At 42.2% G+C, this 20,486-nt stretch overlaps 1 protein-coding gene across 1 annotated transcript in view; it reads left to right on the forward strand.

The window, feature by feature from the left end:
- The window catches only part of HYDIN (HYDIN axonemal central pair apparatus protein), a 333,125-nt gene that overhangs the window by 3,994 nt on the left and 308,645 nt on the right, over nt 1-20,486 (forward strand). The window contains exons 3-5 of the mRNA XM_042780857.1: nt 1,304-1,423; nt 4,644-4,778; nt 16,886-17,085. Of these exons, the coding sequence (XP_042636791.1) occupies nt 1,304-1,423; nt 4,644-4,778; nt 16,886-17,085 (455 nt within the window). The remainder of the gene's footprint in view (nt 1-1,303; nt 1,424-4,643; nt 4,779-16,885; nt 17,086-20,486) is intronic.

Raw genomic sequence — 20,486 nt, forward strand, 5'->3', positions numbered from 1 at the left:
TAAACAAATAAATCTATAAATAAATAGAATCTGTCTAAGGTTTTTGCTAGTTTTAGAAAATTCTCTTCCATTATTTTATTAAGTATTGTGTCTGTGCTAGCCTCCCCTGTAGGATTCCGCTGACACCTGTGTCAGACCATTTGATGTATCATCTATATATCTTATCCCTCTTCTGTATTTTCTTTTGTTTTTATCAATCTCTTTCATTCTGGCTATTTTATTCTGGCCTGTCTCCAAGATCAGTAATTCTTGTTTTCAGTTATAGCTAATCTGCTATTAGACATATCCACTGAATTCTTAGTTTTAGGTTTTATCATTTTAAGTTGTAGAATTTACACTTCATTCTTTTTTTAAAAAAAATATTCCCAATTTTCTGTCCAAATTTTCAATCTTGTCTTTTGTTTTCTAAAATAAAATATTTTTATTTCTGTAATTCATAGAAAGTATGAATTGTATCACCCTGTTTCTGCTGTCTCTTGCTTCTGCCGGTTTTTCACTAATAATTATCTCCTCATTCCTGGTCATTTTTTAATTTGCAAATTTTTGTTGTTGCAAAGCTTTCTGTGGTTGTAACATTTTATAATTGAAAAATTATAGAAATTATTTGCTCCCTGTGATGATGTTCTCTTCTTCTCGTCTGCCACCGGTTCGTCCTTATTCTGTGTTGCATCCCTTCAGAGGCCAGTGAAAGGGAAGTCCTTCAAGGTCGTTACCATAGACATGCTCTGGACTGCAGTCCCTCTCTCCCTAACCCTGCTAGGCTTTCAGAGATGCTGCTCAGGATCTCAGCCATCCTCTGTAAAGCACACAGGAAGAAATTAGCCCAATTCTCTGTCTTCACGTCACACACACCCTCCTCTCTGCCTCCATCTCCCAACCCAGTTCTTGGTCTTGCGCTGGAGTCTGGCTGGTAATTCTTCACTGTCTTCTTAGTTCTCCAGTGCTTCCAAGTGGGTGTTTGTTGATCCCGCATTTCTGGTTTTGTCCATGAGAGAGTTAGTTTAAATTACCTCATTCACCATAGTCAGAAATGGAAACCTGGGGTTGGTGTTGTTAGCCTTTTTTATAAAAAACAAAAAACAAAAACTGAAGTCCCAAGTTTCTACATTCTTTTGTATTAAAGAAGTTGATAACATGACAATAACATCACTAATTATGATTATTAAGGTTTATCATGGTTAGCCCTTTTAGAATGTGTCCTGTGTTCTTAGTTTTGACATACATTGGTCTAGCTAGTATTTTCTTTGTCTAGTCATTTTTGCCACCGTATGACTGTATGATTAATTTCCTCTTTGAACTGCAGTTTTCGGGAATTGACCTGGATCAGGCATTATTCCAACCCTTTCCATCAGAAATTATATTTCAGAACTATACTCCTTGTGAAGTCTATGAAGTTCCACTGGTTTTGAGGAACAATGACAAAGTAAGTACATTTGCTGGGATGACTGAACCTTTCCAGGATACATAAAAAAGGATTAAATAAGATTGGACCCCATAGAATTTTACATGAGTTTTAAATTGGAAAGATCTAAGAAAATAGTCTGAAGAAGAATATCCTTTGACTGTCAGCTCAATGAAGACAAGGCTATATTGGATTTTTGGTTACTATGTGTTCACCCACAGAGGAGTGCCCAAAAACAGTGTTTGAAAACTCTCCCACACATGCACTGTCTGTTGAATAAAGGATTGACTAGATGGAAGGAGTGAAGGTTTCACATATGACAAGTTGAGTTAGACTTTCATTTAAGACGAGGCAATTTATATTAATGTTTACATACTCTGCACTAGTGCTAGCAATTCCCTAATTTAAGGTTTGGACTCTACTCACAGGAAATGCAATCACTGAGCCAATGCCTTTACACAAGTAAATTCTGCAAAATCTTTTTTTTTTTTAATTTATTTTTTCTTGTTAAAAAGAAAAAAAAAGTAAATCTTTTCCCTCCTATTCTGTCTCCTCTCCTATCTCATACAGTTTCAGATTTTGTCTGCAGATAGTTTGGACAGTGTCTTCCACTGCCTATACCTTTTCTCCTTGTATTTGCAACTGAGAATTTCTTCTTTAGCCTCTGTCTTTGTCCTTAAGGATGACTTAGGGCTTATTTCAAAAAGAGATATTAAATGCCTAAGGGTTTCCTTGACGTCTCACAGGAATGAAAGAATAACCCAGAAGATAAGCCGGAGCACAGTTAAGTATGGGAAGTAATCAGGGGGGAGAGGGCATCCGAGAGACCTCAACTTCAGGTGTAAAGACAACTAGGAATACTCACGAAAATCTAAAGATGTGGGGACAGAAGTCTAACTGCAATTAAAAAGAGAAAATAAGTAGACTATGCAACAGTCCAAAGCAAATGGGAAGACTTGCAGTTATTTTCAGTGTAGTAGCTCATTAAAGGAAATCAGTGAGGCCTTTCGGAGATCAATGAGGTGATTTAGTGACAGCAAAGTCAGACTCTGGAGAAAATGGTACATTTAGTTCTTTGCTTCAGTGTTAGCAAGAGAAGCTCTTGGGACAGATGCTAACAGGGCAGGCATAGAAGAGAAGAGGAACTAGAGGTACTCAGGGTCGTGTTCCTAGACCACGAGAAGAGGTATGTTCTATAGACAGTAGGACTCCTGTCCTTCCCCATAGGGCTGCCAGCCAATTCACCTTCTCATTTCCAATTCTCTTCTTCCCTTCCCCTGTTACTGTTTGACCCTTGCTCAGATATTTGTAGGTTTATGAAAGGTGCAGAGGAGCTAGTCCAAAGGAACTCCTGACCCTAAACAAGGAATGATGGTCAGTAGGTGTATCGGGCAGATGAAAGGCAAGGGGCATGTGGAAGTTTTGTCCGTCATAGGGCACTTGGTTCCTATGGGTAACTTCTTGGTAAGATGCAGCCAGAATGCTGGAGGACGCCTGTGAAAAGGGAGAGTCCAGCTACTAACAAGCAGATAGCTCTCTCTCAGCAAGGCAGGCTTATTCCTAAGTGAGTTACTCCCAGGGCCCCAGTTCGTGGTGGCTGATGTAAGCCAGCTTCTCTGCTGTCTTAGAGCATGGTCTCAGAAGGAACCATTGGGTCAGATTTGGAGCACTAAGAAGCCTTATGTGCCATTTCCTGTTTATCTGCTTTCTCACTGGCATGGAGTACAAAAGTCAGCCTGTTTAGTCATTAATTTGTCTCTTTCACACATACAGGGGAGAATAAGCCACGATCATCCTATAAGCCACAACACAATTCTACTTGGGTTACAATTATAAGCACCCAAACCCCAAAGTTAGAGTAGCCTGGGTTCAGATAACAGCTGTGCCATCCACTTCACCAAGGCATGGGGTAATAATAGTATCCATTTCAAAGGACTGTTTTGAATACTAAGTGAGATGATGATATAAAATACTCAGCTCAGTGCCTGTCACAAAGTAAGCACTAATGCAATACACCTACTCATTACTGACAGCCTTGGCGTCTGACATTTTGCATTTACAACAATAGTAAAAACTCTATCCACCTATTTTATGGATTAAAGATTACATGTTGCAGTAATGAATGCTGAGGTGTGAGGTGAGAGTGTTGCTGTCTGTGATGGTTGAGGTCATGTGTCAGTGTGGCTGGGCCATGATTCCCAGTGGTTTGACAGTTACACAGTGATACGGTCATCCTCCATTTTGTGATCTGATGTAGTGAGCCTCTATTTTTGTATGATGCTAATTTTCACATAACAACATGGCTTTTGGAACCTAATCATGTTGGTAAGTGAAGAGTTGGGTGAATTGTTACTGCTTTTGTAGTGTCTGTTGCTGTTTTTCTTTCCAGTTTCCAATCCACAGTGACACTCTTACTAGAAGTATTCCCAGCAGGTTTACTCAGCATCGTTCAGCACATCATAAATGCCACTGCCTCCACCCCTTCCCAGCAAGCCCATTCCATTCCTATCAGGACTTCATGTATCTCTTGGTGTCTCTCCAGTGTCTAGTCTCATGATTGTCTCTGCCTGAATTCTTTTGCTGCATTTCTTCTTCTCCTCCCTGCCTGGGTTACAGCCTTGAGTGGTTGAGGGCGTTCTCTCCTCATTTTTCATCTGAGACTTCTTGTCATAATTTATGGATAAGTCTTCTGCCCCTTAGAACCTTTTCCTTCCTTCCTTCTCTTCCTTCTCCCTTTCTCTTCTTCTCCCCTTCTTTTCCTTCTTTCCTTCCCCTTCCCTTCCCTCAAAGCTCACAGATTATTGGGAGGATTTAGAGCCACGTGTGGTACAGTGTAAGGGGCAGTAAGTGCAATCTCGTTGCCTGTGGGGGGAAATCCAGAAGAACTCTGCTCTCTGGGTGGGCTTTTCAGCTGATTAAGCAGTCAATCTTTGAAGATGGTTGCATTTAAGTAATAAAAGGAGCAAAGAGTTGCAATAATAATAATAAGCGATCATAATAATGTTAATAAAAATTAATACTAAATGTATTGAGCACTTACTTTGTGTAGGACACTGGGCTAAAGATAGGTACTGTCATCTCCCTTTGTAGTTGAGGAAACTGAAGCTCAGGCCTGACCAGGGCCACACAGGTCGTTAAGTAAGAGCTGGAGATTTCAGTCTGTGTTTAACTCCCAATCCTGTGCTTTTCCTTCTATGTTTCCATATGCACGACATCCATCACAGTGTATTCTTTCTTGCAGATTCCAAGGATGATCAAAGTCATTGAGGAAAGTTCACCTTATTTTAAAGTAATCAGCCCCAAAGATATTAGCCACAAAGTAGCACCTGGAGTGCCATCCACCTTCCGAATCCTCTTCACTCCAGAGGAGAACAAGGTAGCCGCAGCTGGTGAGACACTGGGGCTGGTTCACGTGCGCTAGAATACCTGTCACCTGCACGTCATAGGGGTGGCAGTGGTGGTGGGAGGAGGGCTGGGGGTGGGGGAGAGGAGCAGCTCGTACACCTCTGGGACTGAGGAGGTGAACCTCCTTTAAGTAGCCAGGGTGTGAGGAAAGGTAACACCCTCTACTCCGCTCTCCACCCTGGCGTATTTATATTCAGTGGTACAGCTAGAGGGACGTTGAAAAGGAAACACCATGAGCTGAGACAAATGATGAAGACCATAGCTTGTTGGAAGTTAGGGACCTAGTTGGTTACAGCTCTCCTCCCCCAATTCTAGTTCGTTTAGGAAAGAGACACAAGACCCAAATGTTGATCACGTTGTCAGCCTCATCATGGCAAAGAATGTGGCTAGGCCCCTAGGCCCAGCCCGAGTGGCGTGCTGCCACGCCCCAGGGGCAGAGCACCCATAGCTCCGTCAGTCACCAGTGGTGATGTTTATCTGCTTGCCCCTGTTGCCACACAGGTGACCTGGAAAGAGCCCGAGTTCAAAAGGAGAAGGCCACAGACCCTCAGTGTCACACACAGCTCTGGGGAATCTAGCCCATTCGCTGACTCTCCTCAGTGTTAGAAATTCGGGTTCCTTCCTGAGGGTGGGGGTGGTGGATAAGGGGAAGGGAGGGTTGAGGCTTCCTCAGCCACCCTTCTCCAAGAGGGCAGAAGTTTTGGTAGAATTTTCTTCTCTCTGGGCTAAAGTGAGGCCTTCTGGGGGAGAGGATAGGGGTTTACCTGCTTGAAAGAAGCAGCAAGGATAGAAAATAAGACGGAAGTAGGCATAAGGTTATATATGACATTATATATTGTGTAAACAGTGTGCCTGTGTATCTGTATTGCCCGTAGTGGAGTAACCCGCTTTGAATCCCTCTCCTCCATTTTACTAGCTGCTCTTTGTATCATTACCAGTATTCCTGCTGCCATTACTGCTGTTCCTGCTTCTCTGCAGAGCAAGGATTGAGGATTTCATGGGTCTGCCCGGCATGTATCATTGTCTGGGTAGATAAAAATCCCATTATAATACTACTGCTGCTATTAGTTTGCCACTTTTTATTATTACTATTTATTTCCCAGGTTGTATTTATGGATCTGTAATTTTGTTTCATACGCACATGAGTCTGAATTGGTTCCATGACAGTGGGTTTAATTTTGTTTGGGATACTGTTGAGCTAAATGAAAAGATAAATGGCTTCAGAAGTAGGGCTTTTTGTTCTGGGTTGTTGAAGCCCTCATTTCTTTCCCCTTGAGATTCTGCCAGGATATTCTCTGTAAGGAGAATGGGACTTGGATTTCGTTTGCTTGTCAAGTTCCTACACTGTTGATCCTGTAGGATGCTGATTATGATGAGCCTTTATGCAGCTTGAAATACAAAGTGCGCTGGCCTGGAGGAGCTGGCTTTCTTTGATTTTCATCAGTGCTGGAGAAAACCTGTGTCTCTGGGAGGAGCATTGGCGGGCTCTGCAGACAGTCTGGCGTGGAAGGGACACTGTGAGCTTTCTGAGGAGGTGGAGATGTTCCATATTGTGATACAGTTGACACGGATGAATTCATTTGTCAACATCATGCATTTAATAGTGGTGCACTCCAATGTATATAAAATTTACCTTAAAAAAATGTAAAAATAATAATAACAGAGTGAAGAGTAGTTGAAGGTATGGATGAAACCAGAATTGGAAATGTTAGTAATTGTTGAATTTGTGTGATAGATACTTTGGGGTTTATTACGCTATTCTGTTTGCCTTGTATGTATTTTTAAATCCTCCATAATGAAAAGCTTAATGTCAAAGAGACCTTTCTCATACACACACACACACACACACACACACACACCTTGCCATAGAGTCAGTTCCAACTCCTAGCAACCCTATAGGACAGAGTAGGACTGCTCCATGTGGTTTCCAAGGCTGTAAATCTTTACGGAAGCAGACTGTCTCATCTTCCTCTCATGGAGTAGCTCTTGGGTTCCAACCACTAACTTTTTCCTAAGCAGCGGAATGCCTTAACCACTATTCCCTTGGAGCTCCTTCTGCTTATATGTAGAGCAAATAAATCACTGAAATATATTTTAGGTCTACCTGTATTTACTTTATAAATATGAAATGCTAAAATTCCCATTGAGGATTATCACTTGGCTGTGGCTCCCAGCTTTTGTATTTCATTTGACTGTTCCATTTATCAACATTGTTCATCTGGGAGACAGGGAATTTAAAGATTAACTAAGTTAAATGCCAACATACTGTTTTTTCTAAACATTTGAAAGTTATCAAAGGCTATAAGCATGTATGAGGACATCTAGAGCGAGAGTAATGGTTGAGGATAATAATGGTGCTGTGGCTAGAGCACTCTGCTAGTAACGTAAATTTCGCATTTCAAACCCACCAGCTGCTTAGTGGGAGAAAGATGTTACAATCTGCTTCTGTAAAGATGACCGCCTTAGAAATCCTATAGGGCAATTCTGCTCCGTCCTACAGGATCCCTATGAGTCGGAATCAACTTGATGGCAATGGGTTATAAGAAATGTAACTCTCACATTTTGGATGTGTTAATATTTTATGTGGAACTGGAGCATAATGTAGACGCTATAATATTCAGAATTCATTTTCCTAAAGACGAGGTTGTTTTCTTCTTAGCTGACTCCATAAGACTGATGAGCATTTTGGGGAGCTCTTGTTGTTAATGTTGGTCAACCTTTTTCTATAAGGATCCTGTTGCCCTTGCACCCTCAGCAGCGTCCACACATTAGACTCTGGTATCTACACTCACCGTTACTGCTGGAAAGCCAGCAGGGCTACGCTCAGAACACCCGACTGGGGTGAGGCACGCGGTCCTCATGGCCGCCCCCATGTAGCCAAAGAGTAACAACACCCAGATTTATTTTAGGAAAAACTCAAACTCACTCATGTAACTAAGTGTCCCTTTTTCTTCATTTGGCCCAGTTGATAGCCAGAGTCACAGGCATATTTCCCTCTTTATCCCCTGCTGATCCGCACAGCCTCCGTTCTCATTTACCCCTCACATCTGGAGGGTGCGATCCGTAAATTGTAGCATGCCACAGCCTAATAAGCCAGTCCTCTTTCAGTGGATTTCCAACACCCATGTATATTAGCATGTCGAAGATGATAGTGCATTTTTTTCTGTCATCTAGTAATCTGGCTTCCTGGGGCTCTAACTTGTTTAGAATGCCAGATACTCAGATAACAGGTGCAGGAAATTCACTCTGGCTTTCCTTATCTCTGCTTTTCACACAGACTTTTTCTTTTTAATGAGTGGATATGATAATAATCTAATCACCCTAGCATACTTGTACACACTGTAGATGTGCGACAGTTAATGCCATTATAACACTGAATTCTAGACCCTAGCACTTTTCTTGACTGCTTACATTTGTATCTTTATTACTAAGAGAAATGTGAAAATTATTAGGCTTTCATGAGAAAGCAAAATAGAGTACTCACTTGGATTTAAGGAAGCATCTATTTATGACAGTGCTGTCTTATGGAAGGGGTGGCAGTGGCTCGAAGACAGGATGCAGTGAGGCGATTTTACTGCTCAGTTATGTCTAGGAAAGTATCCAATTAGTTATCAGAATAGTATTCCCGGTTTGTTACTATAAAATTTAAAAAACCATGGCCTGAGAAGAATAGAAAAATATTCACATATTTTATGGTGTCTAGATGTGTGATAATAAACTATGTTGCCAGCATTATTAATTACAACATAGATATCATAAAATTTTTCACAATCCATTCATATTCCAGATACTGGCTCTTAAGCTAAAGTGGTAAGAGGGACTTTGTTTTCTTCCTGCTTGGAATTAGCCATCCTAATTCTGTCTGGGTCACTCCAGTAGCCCCAATGTCTAGCACAGTGCCTGACACGTTGTACATGTGAATAAATATGTGTTGAATGAAATAAATAAATGGAAGTTAACCTAAGAAAATATGAAAAGATTGTTCAGCTTGAGGGTGAGGTACAGATGATAAAAACATAAGCATATTTTAAAAAGCTCAAGTATCTTTTGTGCCATGGATATATTAGATGTCAGCTTTCTTGTCATTTCTACCAGGGGGAAGATATCTTAGAATCGTTCTCCCAGAAGAATATGTGTGTTTTGCTTCACATTTTTAGTGAGTCACGTCACTACTTCTTAGTTTTCTGGACTTGAGAAATAACATTAGCTAATAAGGCTAATTAGGAATTCTTGTTATGAGGAACTCTTGATAATTTAGTATCCAAATAAGGGTACTGAAAATGAATGATGTTCTTTCACTCAATCTGCTTCTGTAGAGATTTACCACCTCGGAAACCTAAAGGTGGTTGCTATGAGTTGAAATTGACTTGATGATGGCTGTGTGTTTGGTTTTGGTTTTACATGGCAGGACTGGTTCTTTATGCCGGGGAGAACAGAACAATCTTTGACCTTTGTGGAATTGTGCTCTGCAGTGAATAAACAAACAAAATAGATAATTTAACATCAGGTATTAATACGTACTATGAGGAAAAATAATCACTATAGAGAAAATAGAGTGATGGGGTGGGTCCTGTTTTCTTTGGACAGAAAGGGAAGACTTCTCTGATCAGGTGACATTTGGGCAGAGAACTAAATTTAAGCCGTGTAAATATCTGAGAGAAGAGCTGTCCGGGGAGAGAGAATAGCAAGTGTGAAGGCCCTGCAGACAAAGCATGTTGGGCGCGAGCCGAGGGGAGGGCAGGAGGACCGGCGTGGGTGGGGCAGAGGGAGCTTCTGGAAAGACGGCGGGAGATGCAGTCGCAGAGGACAAGATTATGAAGGGCTTTGGATGCCATGAAAAGCATGATAGGAAGCCCCTGTAAAGTATTTAACTGTTTTTTTTTTTTTTTTTTTTGGGTAGAAGTTTGTATAGATGTGGAAAAGCCGAGAAAACGGTACAGGCATGCCTTGTTTTATTGTGCTTGGCCTTATTGTGCTTCGCAGATACTGCATCTTTCCCAGATCGAAGGTTTGTGCCAACCTTAGTTAAGCAAGTCTGTTGGCACCATTTTTCCAACAGCATGTGATCACGTGTCTCTGTCACGTGTTGGTCATTCTCACAATACTTTAAACTTTACATCGTGCTGTTACGCATTTAATAGACTATGATACAGTTTATTCTCATAATAGACTATAGTGTGGACTCATAGTGACCCTCATTGGGTGTCTGAGGCTGTAAATATTTACAGAAGTAGATCACCCCGTCTTCCTTCTGCAGAGCAGCTGATAGGTTTGAACTGCTGAGCTTCTGGTTAGCAGTCAAGTGCCTTATCCACTACACCACCAGAGCTCTTTAGACTACAGTATAGTGTAAACATAACTTTTATGTGCATTGGGAAAGCAAAAAATTTGTGTGACTTGCTTTATTGCAGTACTGACTTTAGTGCAGTGGTCTGGAACTGAACCTGCACTGTCTGAGGTCTGCCTGCAGAGTGAACAGCTGTCACCCAGCTTCCACAGCTGTAGGTACACAGTCTTACTTTATCTCACCAGTCCCTCCCCTCAGCAATCCCATATGTTATATTACCTCATCTGTAAATACTTCATGATCTGCCTCTATAAGATAAAGACCTTTTGAAAAAGTTAATGTAACCACACTAGCCTTAGTATACCTTAAGAGATGAATAATCACTCCTTAATATCACCAGTTATCCAGGTGGTATTCAGATCAACTGAGTCATACATTTTTTTTAAGGTTTTTTTTTTTTTTTGGCCAAAATCAGGATCCAAACTAGGTTTGCTGGTTACATCCCCATCAGGTGGTTTGGAGTGGTCTTTTGTCCCGTCTATTTTCAATAAACTGGTAGTTAGGTCTAAAGGCCTGATGGGATTCATATTTGTTTGTTTGTTTGTTTGTTTTACTAAGAATCTTTCCTAGGTGGCGTGCTTTGTCTTGTTGCATCATATCAAGTTTATGATGTTACATTTTGTTTTGTAATGATCAGGTAAGGATCATTGAAGGTTATGTTTCTAGTTCTGTAAGTTATTTTACATTTACTACTTGGAATTGTTCTAAGAAAGAAAAAACAACTTTCCCCATCAGCTTTTGGTGGTGCTGTGGTTAAAGCATTGGCTGTTAACCAGAAGGTTGGTAGTTCCAAAGATTTATAGCCTTGGAAACCCTATGAGGCTGATGTACTCTGTCCTACAGGGTCACTGTCAGTAGGAATCTGCTTGATGGTAGTTGGTTTGGATTTCTGGTTTTGAGGTACGGTTTAGGCAGGTATGCTAGGATAACTTCATCTACTCTGCAGGATTTTGAGTAGGAGTGACATGGCCTGGCTCACATTGTAGGTTTCCAACTAGAAGGTAGCGAGAAGGGGGTGTGAGACATACCAGCTAGTTGCCTGCTCTGATAACCATTTTCTAGCTCTGGTGGCATAATGCCTAAGCCTTTGACTGCTAACCAGAAAGCTGACAGTTCAAACCCACCAGCCACTCCTCGGTTAATAGCCAATGCTTTAACCACAGCACCACCAGAAGCCATCTACTTCTGTAGAGATACCGCCTCAGAAACCCAAGGAGGGGTTGCTGTGAGTCGGAGTCGACTCAACGGCAGTGAGTTTGGTTTTTTGGGTTTATTTCCTCATTCGGTAAGCAAACTATAAATTTTTGTTGGATTCATTGCTGCCTGAAATAAAAGATGACATTTCCCAGTCTCCTTCTAAGGCAGCTGCTGAAGAGAGCTGACACAGCAGGGTGGTACTGGGTTTTGCCCTTGTGCCTTCCTCATTCTGGCCTGCAGCTTGGCTGTGAGAGGTAGCTGGTGTGCCGGGAGTCACCCTGCACCATGGGGTGACATTGACAATGGAAGTATGTGCTGGAATGGTAGAGGAGGAATTTAGGAATTTGCAACCACAATGCATCCTTGCCTACCCACCTCTATATTTTTTATGTGAGAGAAATAAACTTTCATCTAGTTATTTCTTTCTTTCTTTCCTGTTGTATGTAGCTGAACTAAGAGCAAGAGGCTATTGCAGTAATCAGGTAAAAGATGAGGCTGGTTTGGAGTGAGGTGGTTACAGTGAAGGTGCTAGATAGTGAAGTAGGTAGATTAAGTATCCATTTTTTACAGTAGAGGTGTCAGGATTTGCTAATGGATTGGGTGAAGGGTGTGAGAGAGAGAGAAAGGAGTCTAGGTTGACTCATAGGGTTTTGACTATCAACTGGCCAAATGGTGGCACCATTTACTGAGCTAGTGAACACTAGTGAACACTGGAAGAGCAAGTGAGTGGGACTGGGAGTGGGGTGGGGGACGTGGTAGTGAGGAATCAGGAATTCTGTTTTTTTTTCATATCTTGGTTAAGCTTAAACTCCCCTTTAGATAGCTAAGTGGAAATGTCAAGCAATTGGACACACATCTGCAGTGAAAATGAGATGTTGAAAGGCTAGAGATAAATATTTGAAAGTGATAAGTATAAAGATGTTACTTTACATCAAGCGATAGAAGAGATGGCATTGGGCATGACAGAGAAGAGGTTGGGAAGAGGAGGAAGTGCCAACAATGGAAACTAAGAAGGGGTAGTCAGTGAAATGGGAGAACAATGAAGAGGTCCCAGTGAATTAATGAATGAGCTGTGTCCAAAGCTATGAAAAGTAGAACAAGAGGAGCATGGGGAATTAACCATTAAATTTGGCAAGGTCATTAGTTACCTTGGTCAGAACAATTTTAGGGTAATGGGGACAAAAGTTGATTGGGGTAAATTAAAGAGAAATTAGAAACTGAGGTGATGGCAGTATTGAGTTTTGCTGTACATTGTAACTGGAATAATGTGTAAGTAGCTGGAGGTGGGTGCTGAGGTCATGGGTAGGTTATATTTAAGAAGGGGGCTATTCAGGCCTGATGTGAGAATGTTGAATAAAGTGGGAAAGTTGATGATTCAGAAAAATCCTTGAGTAAACAAAGAGGGTTCATCGTAGATAGAAACCAGAGTAAAGGCAGAGTATATGGGTGCAGGTGGATTGGTAGATTTGAGGATACTTTAGAAAGCAATAAAGCTGAAGAGGGAATTAGTTACCATAAGTGGAAGATCTACACATGAATCATGAAGTAACCACATTATCCTTGTATACCAAACACAACAATGGCTGAAATTAATGTGGAAGTCCCATCTCTTCCCAAGCCAAAAGTCAGAAATCATTCTTTTTTAATAGTTGGAGAAACTTAGAAGCAGCTAGGAAGCTGAGGCCCCAGGTAAAGCCTGGGAAGAATCGTAGCAGTAGAAGGTGAGGCCCAAGGTATCTGAGCAACCTCCTTTGTAAACGGAATGGGCTTTCAGGGGTGATGTTCCCTTTTTGGAATGTGAATTTCATATTGAGACAGTAATACATAATACAGTGAAACCTGTGAGAACCAGAACTTGATGGGACTGCCTCATTTTTCCAGGTTTCACAAGTTTCCTGCCTTTGACAGGGTGCCGTCTGACCACTCTTCTATCACTGTTAATGGGAAATATTTGAGTTTTCCTTCTCTGACAAGTTTTTGCCTTACTCGGGTTTTGACTTTTGCACATTTTACTGCACATACCTTTAACTGGCTAGAGAATTGATAAAATTTTTCAGGGCCACTGAGTATTAAATTCCCAGCATCCTAATCAGATCTGGTTTTACTTTGTTAGTAATCATTCCTTCAGGTCTAGGAGTGGAGGAAAGGCAGAGAGAGGATGTGAGGGCTGGCCTTGCACTTGACTGTAGTCAACCACACAGAGTTACTTCCTGTCGTAGTGCTAACGTAAAATCAAGGTTCTTTCTTCAGAGAAAGTCCTGTCTGCTATTTTCATAGCCCACTGCTGACTTTTTAAAGTTTGGAGAATGGGCATTTTGGAAGGAAGGCTAATGGATAAAATATGGATTGCACATTTCATCTTGAGAGCGTTATCATGTAGGATAACATTATGGGGTTTAAACTAATTCATGGCTAGAGCTCTGATAGTGGAGGGTGAAAGAGCTCAGAATAAATATTTAGGCTTTGAATGGTGCCCTGATTGCCTCTGATTGGGCAAGAGGTGAATCAGCGGAAGGAATTGCTTAGCTTGCAGGCTGACAGGGCCTCCCGGTCATAGCATCTGAATTGGTTTTAAGCTGTAGGGCCGTATATAATGATACATTGCATAGTCTAATGCAGTCCTATTAAATACATAGTCTTAGTGACTGGAATACATTTTTAGGAATTATTTAAAGTGCATGTGAATTGAATATAAAAAAAAATACTTAATTCTGATCAAACTTCAAACCTTCTTCATTTAGAAACTTGAAAAGGTCTGAGTGCATCCCTGTGAGTATGTTAATTACCCTTCTAAGCTATTTTCAACTGTCTTAAATTCCTTACTGAACAAGGCAGAGGAAATGTAAATATTGCATAAATTAAGACAGAACACTTTGAGAGCCCCTCCCCTACTAGAGTTAGCAGGACCTTTGTTCTTTCTCACAAAGCCTCAATTAATACTGAGTTTCCACACGTGCTAGGTGCTTTCCAGTTTATAATTCCCAACAGAATCTTCGTTGGGTTTGATCTCCTAAAGGAAAATGAAAACAGTACTCATGTCTTCAGGAATCCGGTGTAATCAGACTAGCCTGCTTTGTTGTTAAATTCTGTGGGCTTTTTCAGGATCAAGTACACGTTACGCAGTCTACACTTCCTCGTAGTATCGCTGTGGAGCCTGGCATCACCACCTGCACTGGCCTCAGCTGCAGAGCTAGGCATCCAGCGATTCCATTAGCTCATTCCGCAGCACTGCGTTTGCTTTCTCACTCGACGTCCCTGCCCTGGGACGTCTACATTTGCAGTGTTCTTTATCAGGAGCACTCCGGTTTTGGTCCTCCAGTGCCGCTCTGACAGGAGCACCACGAGTGGGTGCTTTTAACAAACAAGCATTTATTCTCTTACGGTTTGGGAGACTGGAGGTGTGAGATCAAAGTGCCAGTGCTAGGGGTTGGGTGAAGGCCCCTTGACCTTGGGCCTTGGCTCTGCCTCTTGTTCCCGGCCCACTGAAGCTGGAGGCTTCTCTTAACTCAGACAGCTGCTGGCTGGCAGACCCAAGGTTATCCAGCAACACAGCAGGCCACTAGTTCAAGTCCAGAAAACAGTCCCAAGATCAGCAGACAACTTGGCAGGCCACGCAGATCAAGACTAAGCTACACGCAGGATCCAGGTGTGCCAAAAAGCTCTGAGACCTTTCTCAAAGCTGCTTCATATAGACTGGAAACAGACTACCTTCCTAAGGCAGCTTCTCAGCTGCTCCAGTAGATTCCACCGTGGAGTTGATTACCAGTCTCATCATGGGGAATAACTATATCCAGCTGCCCTGCCACTCAAACCAGGCCTGGCACAGTTGACAAACAACTGTCATAACTCCCTTCCTAGATCTCACCTGGCTGGCTCCTTTGGTTGTTCAGCTGTCCATTCAAAGGCTATTCCTTGGTCACTCTAAGCCAGAGCCACCGTCTTTCTCCTTCACTATGTTATCTTCAAAGCCCTTAGAGTTTTCTGAAATCATCTAATTTTGTTATTATTAGAATGATCATTGTTATCATGATTGTTATCGTAGTAATGTTGAGACTTTCCTTTGTGCCTTTTACAAAGATCATTCTATTTAATGTAAAATTTCGGTAACAGCAGCTAACATTTATTGAGTACTTACTGTTAGCCAACTGGGCTAAACACTTGACCACACTGGTCTAGGTCAATGTCATTTCTTGCTTGGACTATGACAGTAGCTTCCTAACTGGTCTGTCTTTGCCTGTTTTAGCCTCATTATAATTTGTTGGCCACATAGCAGTCAGAGCTTTTTCTAAAATACAAACCGACATCATGAATGCTTCCACTCCTGCCAGAACCTACGGGTGGCACACAAGGCCCTGTGTGATCTTACCCTCTGCAGCCTCTTTGCCTCATTTCTAACCACTCTACGTTCCTCGCTCCCTTCCGGCCACAGGGTCCAAAATGCGCTTCCTCCAGGTTTCTGCATGACTTTGTTTCTTACTTCTTTCAGGTCTCTGCTGAAATGTCACCTCCTATAGAGACCTTTCCCAGCTACCCTGTAAAAAGAGCACTCTAGTTATTCTCTATTTCCTTATCCTGATTTATTTTTATTCACCTGTTTCTAGCCAACATTATAATACTTACTCTCCTTCATTCAGCAAATATTTGTAGAATGTTTACTAAGTACCAGACCCTGTTCTAGGCACTGGGTATAAGCAGTCAAAAAAATGGGCAGATATCCCTGTTGACATTGAGGTTGTCCATGAAGGAGGGAGCCATACAACAAATTCTGTAATTAAGTCAAATATATAATATATTATATTGTATATTTAACATGGAGAAAGCAGGACAAAAGGCTATGGAATGACAGAGCAAGAGGAGGAGTGTTCACTTTAAAATAAGCCAACCAGTGGACGATTGTGCAAAGGCCTGAAGGAGGGGAGGTGGGGAGCTGTGTCCAGAGCATTCTGCACAGAGGGAGCATCAGGCACGGAGACGCTGGAAGGGGTGCATTTCTGGCACGTCCAAGGAGCAGCCTGCAAGCCTGTGTGGGGCAGAGGGAGCAAGGGCTGAGGGCAGAGATGAGAGGTACCAGGCCCTGTGGCTTTCCTTTGGGGTAATTTGAGCAGAGGGACATCTTGAGCTGACTTACATTTCTGAAAGATCCCTCTGGTCATTGTGTGGAAATAGACTTTAGGGGAGCAAGGGTTGAATTAAGGAGGCTAGCTAACCCAGGGAGGATTGGATGGGCCAGGACCAGAGTGGACCAAGGTGGTGAGAAGTGATCGTGGTGTGAACCCCTTGTTCCCAACCCCCACATATCTAGAAAACATAAGAGACAATGCTGTTCCACTGACTGTTAGGTTTTAACGCCTGAACTGGCTGTTCTTTCTGTTAGGAAAGAGAATCTCATTGAAAGCCCACCTATAATTGTTTCAGGAAGTGTTCATAGAGTGCACCAAGTTGTTTTGCAGATAGGCCTGTGGTCATATTTCTTGTACAGTCACCTTGACCGTCTTCATTTTCCCGCACATAATCATGGCACTCTTCCCTTGTAGGACTACGCCCATCTGTTGACCTGTGTTACGGAAAGAGAAAAGTTTATTGTGCCAATTAAAGCGAGAGGCGCACGAGCCATCCTAGATTTCCCTGACCAGCTGAATTTTTCCACTTGCCCTGTCAAATACAGCACTCAGAAGATCCTGCTGGTACGAAACATTGGCAACAAAGATGCTGTGTTTCACCTCAAAACTCATAGGTATGCATTCCTTCAGCTTTTGTTTTTGACTGATTGTAGCTAAATGTAGTCAGCACAAGTAATTTACTAAAATAGCCGTCGGGGTGGAACTGCTAGCTACCGTCTTCAATTGCAAGGCTGGGAGACCTCATGGATGTAAGGCAGACTGGGCGTTACTCATCTTAAGAGGGAACTACAATCCAGTGCTTAATATTTTGGAATTTAATATCTAATTAAATTATCATATCTGATTGGATAGGGATGGTTTTTTAAAATATTGGGTAAAAGTCATTCTATTTAGTATAGAGAATGACCCATGGAAATTTATTAATAAACATTGTTTTGACCAATAATTTTATAATTAACTATATTAGTTTTCTATTGTTGCTGTGACAAACTGTCACTTGCTTAAAAAAAAAAAAAAAAAAAGAAAAAGCAAACCTATTGCCATTGAGTCGATTCCTACTTACAGCAACCAAATAGAACAGAGTAGAACTACCCCATAGTGTTTCCAAGGCTGTAAATCTTCACAGAAGCAGACTGCCACATCTTTTTCTCATAGAGTAGCTGGTGGATTCCAACCTCTAACCTTTTGGTTAGCAGCCAAACACTTAACCACTGCACCACCAGCTGCAGTTGACAAACAACTGTCACAGCTCCCTTCTTAGATCTCACCTGGCTGGCTCCTTTTGTTGTTTGTTCAGCGTCCATTCAAAGGCTCTGAAGAAGATTACCTTCTGGGTTTCTTCCTGATGAATAAAAATGACATCCTGCACAATTGGTAATCTCTAGGATAATAACATCCCATTTAAACCCTTTCACAGAGGTGTGAGCTTCCATTCGTTGAAAGCAGTGACATACTGGCCAGTGTCCATTGGAATGCTGTCAGCATGCCCTGGGCTGAGGGAAGGTAGCCCTGGGGAAGTGGGAGTGTGTGGTGTGAGAGCAGACCCAGGTGACTGTCAAAGCGCTGCCTTCCCCATTCTAGTCATTCTCTTACACAGAGGAAGGGAGGGAAGGAGGGAAAAAAGACAGGAGAAAAGAAGTAGAGATGATGAATAGTCAAGTTACTTTAGAACAACTTGCATACATTGGGGACAGTGTATGTGTTATAAGAATGATGATCGCTGCATTATGGGGAAACTAATTGCCCTCAGACCCATTCCTTGCCTTTCCCCCTAATCTGCTCAGTATCTCCTTGAGTCTGAGTCTGCCTTCCTAGGCTCCTGCGGCAGCTGTCTTTGGCTGGAATTGACTAGTTGGAGGTACCAGAAGGAGATTGGGGAGTAGGGAGAAGGAATGAGTGAGCATATTTTTCCACGTTCCTCTCTGTCTTCAGAGACACAGCAGTAGCTGTGTCTCCTCCATGGTTCTAGTTCTGCTAGACAGAACAGACCTGCCCTGGTTCCAACTCTGCCAGGTGACCCCGACCCCCCAGATCTGGTAACATCTCCCCCTCTCCTTGTGCCTTCAGCCTGGGCTTGGAAATGGCTTCTTGCTGTGATTTATCCCTGGGCTACCTCCTCATCTTAAGTCGGACTTCTCATCTCTCTGATCTTCTTTGTAACCAGTTCTCTTGATTAAATTCTCTGTGTTGAAAATATTTTTGTTTTCCTTTTTAGAGGCTGCTTGATATAGCAAATCTGTATTCTTTCCATAAAATGCAAATTTTCCTTGAAGTCTTTTTGTTCTCTTTCTCCAGAGTTGAAGAGAACTTCTTGAAAACAGACTCTGGGAGAAGATTAATTTACTTATCCCATTTATTTATTTAGTCAACACTGATTGAACTCTTTTGAGGCACTAGGGATATGTTGTTAGGTGCCGTGGAGTCAATTTTCAGCTTACAGTGATCCTGTGTGACAGAGTAGGAAAGATATCCTTGGCTGTACTCGGTGGAAGCAGGTCACTGGGTCTTTCTCTGATGGAGTAACTGGTGGGTTCTTACTGCCAGGCTTCTGGATAGTAGCTGAGCACTTGCTTAACTGTTGCACCACCAGGTGAACAATACAAATTTCCATCGTTCTGGCATTTACATTCAAAGGGGGACAGGTGTTCAGCCATGCATCTGTCTGAAGAGAAGGTATTGCATGTAGACAGAAAAGCAAGTGCAAAGGCTTTGAGGTAGGAATTAGGCCTGGGGTGTTTGAGGCCAGTGCTGCTGGAGAAGAGAGCACGAGGGATACATGAGGCTGGAGAGGTCTGCTTTGAGGCTGGGCAACAGAATTTGACTTCTGAGTGCAAAAGGAAATCATTAGGATAATGTGATTGGTTTAAACGGACAGAGTGAACACTGGCCTTTTCCTCCTCTTGTTGCCAGTAAATTCCTTTGCTATTTTAGGGGCACCTCCTACTATGTGAATCTTGTTGAGAGGCAAGGCCACACCTCCCCCTGTGATAGCCAGAGGGGGCAGCCTTGTCATCATCACACCTTGGCTGCTGGTAAATAGATCTGTGACCAGGAGGTGACTAATCAAATGCTCCTGCTCACGACTTTGCACGTGGAGGAGCCACTCACAAAGATGCAAGGACCCTTAGAAGTAAAGTAACTCTTGGTGTTGGCAGCAGTGTTGAGAAGCGAGGTGCATAACCTCGAGGGCAGGTATCCAGTGGGTGATTCTAGCATCATCAGTAACCACTTGATCAACTGACCAGTGCATTGATGTTACTTTGGCTGTGTCCCCATCCATTGGTCTGGTCCTGATTCTCCAACTGTGTAATCAATTCTGCGAGCTGCTGCAAATTCTTGCAATACATTTCTGTTTAAGTTAGCCAGAGTTGGTTTCTCTTGTTTGCAGCTTACAACCCTGATGGACACAATGAGAAAGGTGTGGTTGAATTTGTGGTCACATCTTCAGTCACAGTCTCTGGGGCGATCCCTAAAACGTGCACAGGTGATTCTGTTGTGCAGACAGGATTGAGGACCACTCACTCTCTCAGTTAAGATGATTGTCAGTAGACATGACAGAGCAGTGGAGAAAATTTGGAGTCAAAAGACTGGCTTCTAATTGTTAATGTATCTCCCAGTAAATTGCTTTAAAAAATCATATTTCTCATTGACATAATGACTTAATTAATGGTTAAGTTTTTAAAATGGTTATCTGTTGACCTATTGCTGTCAAGTCACTTTGAAGTCATAGTGACCGTGTAGAACAGTAGAACTTCCCCATAGGGTTTCCAAGGTGGTGATCTTGGAACCAAACTGGCACATCTTTTTTCTGTGAACATCTAGTGGGTTCGAACCTCCAAGTTTTTTATTAGGAGACAAGTGCTTAACCACTGAGACACCAGGGTTCCTTTTAAATGGTTAAGTTTGTATAAATTACCTTTAAAAGCTTTCTCTACATGTCTATAGCTGGACTATATGAAGAAAAACGTGGTATCAGGATTGGAGGAAGAATCATTAACAACCTGAGATATGCAGA

This window comes from Orycteropus afer, unplaced genomic scaffold (assembly GCF_000298275.1).
Source record: "Orycteropus afer afer isolate SDZICR_OR568_19922 unplaced genomic scaffold, OryAfe1.0 scaffold00067, whole genome shotgun sequence".
Lineage (NCBI taxonomy): Eukaryota > Metazoa > Chordata > Mammalia > Tubulidentata > Orycteropodidae > Orycteropus > Orycteropus afer.